This window comes from Colobus angolensis, unplaced genomic scaffold (assembly GCF_000951035.1).
Source record: "Colobus angolensis palliatus isolate OR3802 unplaced genomic scaffold, Cang.pa_1.0 Scaffold136, whole genome shotgun sequence".
NCBI classification, from domain to species: Eukaryota; Metazoa; Chordata; class Mammalia; order Primates; family Cercopithecidae; genus Colobus; species Colobus angolensis.
The window spans coordinates 1,796,837-1,803,793 of NW_012114444.1; the positions used below are offsets into that span (position 1 = coordinate 1,796,837).

The 6,957-nt window shown below is 56.8% G+C and overlaps 1 protein-coding gene across 1 annotated transcript in view; it reads right to left on the reverse strand.

Moving 5' to 3' along the window:
* Positions 1-2,450: 2,450 nt before the first annotated feature.
* The window catches only part of MRGBP (MRG/MORF4L binding protein), a 7,179-nt gene continuing 2,672 nt past the window's right edge, over positions 2,451-6,957 (reverse strand). Inside the window, exons 2-5 of the mRNA XM_011934472.1 lie at positions 6,670-6,791; positions 4,372-4,453; positions 3,992-4,066; positions 2,451-3,586 (exon numbers count right to left, since the gene is read on the reverse strand). Coding sequence (XP_011789862.1) covers positions 3,399-3,586; positions 3,992-4,066; positions 4,372-4,453; positions 6,670-6,791 — 467 coding nt within the window. The 3' untranslated portion in view covers positions 2,451-3,398. The remainder of the gene's footprint in view (positions 3,587-3,991; positions 4,067-4,371; positions 4,454-6,669; positions 6,792-6,957) is intronic.

Below are 6,957 nucleotides of genomic sequence, written 5' to 3' on the forward strand. Positions count from 1 at the left end.
AAGAGTATTAGAGACATTGCCCAACTTCTGTTTTACAAATATCACCACACTGAATTGCTTCTTTACAAATATCACCACACCACATTGCTTCTTTAGTTGCTTTTGTGTCGTGTGTGTGTGTGTGTGTGTGTGTGCAGAGCTCATTTCGGGGGCATGCTAATCCAAGAAGTGCAGGAGCTGCTGCAGGGGACTGTGCAACAGCATTGCTTCTTCAGAGCGTCCTCTGCAGTTCAGTGACGCCCTGTATGGCTCGGCATTCCAGAAGGGTTTGCTCTTGAGGCTGGGGAAAGGGACTCTCTCTCTCTCTCTCTCTCTCTCTCCTCTCTCTCTCTCTCTACACACACACACACACACACACACACAGCTCCCAGGCACCCAGGAAGGGCAATGGTCCTGTACATGCAGTAGGCGATGTGCCTGGAGCAGGCATTGCTCACAGCTAAGGAGCCCAGCAGAATTTTGTGTGGCTCGGGGCTTGGATTTCAGCCTTCGTATCTTCTCCAGGTAAGACCAGTGGCAGCCACATGATTTGGCCCAAGCATGCCCTGTCCTCAATCAACCAGCCAAGCAGGGAGCCTCGCTGCCAGTGCCCTGCCGCTCAGTATTTATTTGCTGCTATTTGGGGAGCAGTAGAGCCCAACTGCCTTTCCCAGTCACCCCTGGGTCGCCCTGGGTGGGGCAGACAGGGGAGTTCAGATCACTCCCACTCTCAGCCTTCACTGAGTCCCCACCCACAGCTGTCAGCCATAGAAAAAATGTCTCTGCGGCAACAGGTGCTCTTGGGCCCTGGGTGTCCCAGGCACAGAGCCGCTGCTGAGGCTTCCAGGCTCAACATCAGCAGCGGCTTCTGACCCATTCAGATCTTGTCCTGAGCGCGCACTGTGCCATGTCTCGCCTCTACAGCAGCAGGTGCCTGAGCGTCCGTGCACGGGCCAGCCTCATGCCAGCTCCGTTTTCCTTTTCAGATTTGTGTTCGGTCTGCACCTTCTACATGACATGGTGGAGTATGCATTACATAAAGCCCCCAGGTCAGAGACAGGACCCCTAGCGCCAGGAGGGGGTAAGTACAGCGCTGACCAGGACTGGAGGCCACGTCATCCCACCTGCCAGCAGAGCGTGAACTGGGCCTCCCCACAAGGAAGCCCGGAAGTCCCTGTGAGTCCATAGGGGCTGCATGGCTCCTGACTTCAACCAGTCAGCCTCTCGTCCAGAAGGGGAGGCCCGGGGCAGGGGGCATGCTGCTTGCCTGCCCGGTGGGCTTACTCTGTGGGCTCTCGCTTTCTCCTGGAAGTGCAGCAAAATGTTACAGTAATCGAGATAAGGCAGATTTATTAACTAGTCTTTCCCAGCACAATCTGAGGTCACCCAAGATGCAGTATCAGATGGAGGTTTACAACAGTGAGCCTGGGTGGAGAGCAGGACTCCTTCTGGCCATCCCGTGACACCCCATGTTAGTGTTTGTCCCCCTTTCCCCTGCTGCTTCGGGAGTACCTAAGAGCCATGTTGCTGTCCCAGACCGAGACTCCAGGACAGGACCTGGCACAAAGCCCTGACTGAGGCTGACCTCACAAGAGAGATCGGACGGGCAAGGGGGCACACTTGGGCAGCAAAGGGAGACCCCACCCTTCCCTGGCTGCAGGGCTGAGTATTTGGGGTGTGAGTGGAGGAATGCCAGGCGGGTTCAGTCCTTCGATCCATGGGTGTGGGGCCCTCCAGATGCCTGCTCTTTGTGGCAGGCTGTTACAGCAGGGCTGTGGATTTGTCCCGGCTCTATAGAAAAGGGACCCACAGGGTCCCCCAGGCAGCTGCTCTACCCTGGGAGTGCAGCTCAGGCAGAACGTAGACCAGCAGCTTCCCTGGGTTCTTCTGCCCCAGAAGCAACAGCAGGTTTGGTGCAGACCAGCAGCAGGTGCCACACGGGGCGATCACACCACGGGATTCCTGGCTTTGCCTCTTTAGCGGGTGCCTTGTGATCTGCATCATGGTGAGGAGAACTCCAGGGACAGATGGCCAGGGACGTTCCCATGTGGTGGAGGAGACTCCACTGGCAGAGAAGCAGCGTCAAGCTGAAGACATTGGGGTGCGCTGGCTGGCCAGGACAGAGCTTGTCTCCCTGTCCACACATGGAACACTGGACTTCACTCTGCGGCCCAGCCAGCGGTCTCATCTCGCAGCCGCAGCTTTCAGCAGGAAGGAGCTCGTCGCTGGTGCCTGCCTGACCTACCAGGGCCCACACCGTTTTGCCCTCCTAACATTCTGTATTTTAAGTGCTTGTCACAGTCCACAAAATAACCACTCAGAATCTGTTACTATTTTGTTTATACATTGTATCAAGTGAATGTTAACAAGTCATCTAAGTATATGCTTTAGTTATAAATCTTGGAAAAATAAAAACTTTCTTTTGGAGGAAAAGTTAACTTACTTTGGTATGAAAATCACACAACTTCAGGTTGGATTTTTTTGTGCTTTAATGTTCGCAGTCACACAAAAGTGGTATCTCCATCAGCACTGGGGCAGCCACCTCCTCCTCATCAGCCCGACAGCTGCACGGTCCCGCCTCTCACCCATTTGGTCTGTTTGCAAGTTACTAGATCATACAAAAATAACCGCTACAAATTCTCTGTATCTGGCATATAAAAACTGAGCAAAAAGTATCTCTTAAAGCAAAACATCTCAGAAAAAATACAACACAGGTTTAACTTCTGCAGTACTTTGTTCATATAAAACACTAGTAAAATAGGCTTCTTAAAAATTAAATAGTGAAATACCAACCAAATTATATACATTGTTACAGTACAAGTGAATGAGGCAAAATATCCAGTTCTTAGTTTCCCAGGTGGGGGGGGGCTGTCAGTGCGTGGCACGGAGGGGTGACAGGAAGGCCATGTTCTGATGTCACAGTCAGTGCAGAAAGAGGCTTGCAGCGGGACAAACAGATGGAAAGAACTGAGTCACGCAGGGAAGACCAGTGGCTCCTTTGAGGAAGAGTGAGGTCATGTTTTTATTGCTTGCTAATCCGAGGTTTTCCCTGGCCTGATGCCCCTCTAGGTAGCCTGGATCCCAAATGCTGCAGCCCATGTAGAGCCAATCCATGTCACCAAGCAGCCCCGGGGAAGCCACAGCTGCTCCAGAGAAGACAGAACGAGGCTTCAGAGCCCTCAATATCTGAGCTGGATTGATCCTGGTCTTTCAGGTCCATCAGGGTCCCACATGGTCCAACTGACACACGTTTCCCCACTGACGGCCACGTTCACCTGAGAGCCTGAGGGCGGGCAGTGTGGGCTCACGGCACTGGGGTGATATCACTGTGGTCTGGGGGGTGGCACTCAGACCCAGCCAGCCCCGTCAGTGACCACAGCTCTTCACCCGCTTCTCTGCTGCCGCCAGGACTGAGGGGTCTATGTGCGGCGCCGCTTGGCAGCGCTGGGACTGGAGGGGTTGCTGTTCGCGGTCAGGACTTTGTCGGTGACCCGGCTGCGCTTCCGCTTGTCTGCGCCTTCTTTGCACCCCAAGTCTGAGGAGTTCTTCTCTTTGTCTTTGCTGGATTTTTCTGTTGCTTTCCCCAAACTCCCTGAAGATGAAAAAACTGAGAAACGAAAAATCACTTGGCTGAAAACAGAATATCCAGAATCTTATTTTTGTCTTCCTGTTCAGTTAAAAAATCTGCATATTGACACGTGACCCTCTGAACCCAAAGCTTCCTCCTGAGCTGGGAGCCCTTTGCATGTGGGCCCGCAGAGGGGCCTGGTCCTCCTGAGGACCTCCCTGCTGTGGGCACTGCAGGGACCGCCGCTCAGACCCCGGCCTACAACATGGAGCCGGAACTCAGCTCCTGGGGAGGGGGCACTGCAGGATCCATCCTGTGCCTAGATGTCCTGCCTGGGGCCTCTGCACCGCAGGCTCTACGCCCACCTGACTGTGCCCTGCCTGAGGGTGGCCTCAGGGTGCTGAGCCCCAAAGGGCATTAGGGCAGGGTGAGCTCCACACTCACCATCGTCAGCCCCATTGTGGGGGTCCACGTCTTCCTTCATCTCCTCTTTCATCTCCTCTTCTATCATCACTTTTCCTGTGGAGGAGACAGCTGACGCTCACCGAAAACCCACGGTGGTGGCCGACGCTGGGGGATGGTCAGGCCAGGGACTGCTCCGACGCTTGCTGCCCACACGGGCCTCAGCTTCCGTCCAGCCACTGCTCTCAAACAAAGTCCTCTCCAATCCCGGAGGTTCCAAGACCACCCAAGCACAGGTGAGGCGGGGTCCGCGCTGGACCCTCACACCTCCCTGGAGGCCCGGGGTCCTCACCCTCACCTCCCGCCCTTGGCCAGGGTCTGGCCTTTTCTGATTCCCAAGCCCAACCTCTCCCGAGTCTCACCTTCTCGGACCTCCTGAATGATCTCTTCCGGAAGGACGAAGTTCCTCTCTGGATTCGGGAATGGAAGAATCTCAGACTCATGCTGATGTCAAATAGAGAGTTTTAAGAAACAAGGGTGAAGATGCGGTTTCAAGAAGCCACTACAGCCATGTAAGAGCCCCTTGGTGAGCAGCCAACGAGCACACATCACTGTGTTGGAGACTGCAGTGGGCGGGGCATGGGCAAAGGGCATTTCTTCTTTTTGTGAACAGTGCCTGCCACAGCTGGGCTTTTCAGACAGACCCAGGGAGGGCAGAACCAGTGGAAGCATGTGCAGGGGTCAGGAAGACCCACTGGGGCCGGCACCACTAAGGTGGGCCCTGAGGACAGGGCAGCCCTGGTGACACACACCTGTGGGCCCTGCCTGCCCACCACAGCCTGCGGTCTCACCAAGAGACTGCGTTCCCCAAGGCGGCGTGCAGACGGCACGGTGACAGCCCTGGGGAAAGGCTGCAGGCGCCTGCAGTTCTCATCCACGTGGCAGGAACCATGGACACTGAGGGTGTCAGTTGGGAGCGCCACAGGCACAGAACCAGGCGAAGAAGAGCAGATGGAGCAGGGCCACCCGAGTGCTTGCCAGGCACTGCCCTCCTGAGGTCACAGAGACCAGAGGGAGAGACCGGGAGCCAGGGAAAAGTGGAGCTGGCGAGAAGGGCCCTGGACTGGGAGGCGATTCAGGAGACGGGCTTCTGCTTGGCAGTTTGGGTGCTGTGTGGAACAGGCCATCAGACCACATCTGTGCTCCTCAAAATCTCCTGGGCCAGCTGGTCAGCCTCTCAGGGATACTCCAGGGGCTCTGTATTTCATAAGGTCTGAAAGACTCAGATCTCAGTCACACGGAAGTGTCACGGTCCAGAGAAAGTGCCAGCCTATGGTCTTGCCCAGTCCTTACTGATGTCATAGGCCACTGCAGGAATAAGGAACAGGGCCACAGTCCTAGGGCTGAAAGGCCTGCTGGTCCCCCATGGCTTCCTGAGTGTCATGTGGGCTGCTGTGCTCATCTGAGCCAGCACCCATGCCCCAGGGGACATTACGGGCCTTGGAGCTGTTTGTCTTCCCCAGAGACAGGCATAGATTTGCATCGATCTCTCCAAATCCCGGTGTGGGAGGTGTCTGGGGACTAGGTGCCCTCTCCCACAACCAAGAAGCTGCTGGGAGTTTGGTGATAGGGGGCCTCTGACCCTGAGGGGTGGTGACCAGGGTTCAATGGCTGATGGATACGCTCTAGGCAGGAGCGGGTCCAGGGAGGACCTTGCGAGCTTAGTAGCCAGCTGTGTCTGGGCCAGTAGGTACTGGTCACCCAGTACAAATGCCGCACTGGCTCAGAACGTCCTCAACACACGACGTGGCAGCAACAGGGGCTTAAGCTTCCAGGGCATTTCTAGGGCTGAGCATCCTTCCTCTCCTCAGACAGCCAGGCCCCTACACGGCTGGCATCTCTGTCCCCTTTCTACAGCTATGACAAGGAGACCCACGTCACTCCACCAATGTCAACGGCAAGCATTCCTTGCCCCAGTGGTGCCCCTAGAAATGTCTTACTGGAAGGGCTGGTGTGGCCCTGAGTCCAGCATGGCTGGCACAGACTCTTTCCACCAGCACAGGTCCCCACTCCTCCTGGTCACCTGACCCCTGACCCCCACCCCACTCTCCAAGTATACCACCTTCTTTCAGCTCCTGGACCCACCACCTCCTGCTGCCACAGAGCCTGGAACACCCACCTGTCTCTTCTGGCCACCCTGCTTACCTGGTTAACCCGCTCACCCGTCACACACTGCCAGCTCCAAGCTCTGTGAGGACTGGGACTCTACTTGCCTGACTCCCACAGAAGCCACCAAATTCACCTTGGTGTGACTCAGATAGGGTCACCCTCTGCCTAAAGCACTTCCGGGGCATCCCAGGAGGCTGACAAGGGCCTAAGGGCCCGGGGCCTCTGCATCCTTCCCTCCCTCCCCAGGGTCTCAGCTGGAGGCTCTGGCCCAGCACCCAGTCTAAAGCAGGCCCCCTGAAAAGCTGGCCAGCTGCTAGCACTGCGTTTGTGCTTTCCATGACAGGCTCTGGAGCCCTGGGATGCCCTCCTTAAGGACAGGTCTCACTGCAGGGGGCTCTGCCCAGCGGACCCCAGCAGGCATGGAGGGGCCTCTGCTCTGCCCAGCGGACACCAGCAGGCATGGGGGGGCCTCTGCCCAGCTCAGGCTGACCCTCAGCGGTGTGTGGGTTCGTGCCCCCATCGGGCAGCACAGGGAGGGCGGGTGGGCTCACCAGCGCCTGCATGTCATACATGGTGCTCAGGTGGTCCCAGATGACCTTGGATGGGACCTGCCGCCCGATGTTCTGGCTGAACTTGTCCCGGATACAAATCATGTGGAAGTGTCGGTTCACACCTGGGGGGAGGAGGGGCGGCGGGACAAGCGGTCAGCGGGGAGGAGAAAAAGGATGGAGGGGACGGGGTGCCCTGAGGACTGGAGGGGCAAGGGTGGCGGCGGTGGGATGGGGCGGGCCAGGGTGCGGAGGTGCTGTCTGGGGGCAGGGCTGGGTGGTGTGTGTGGG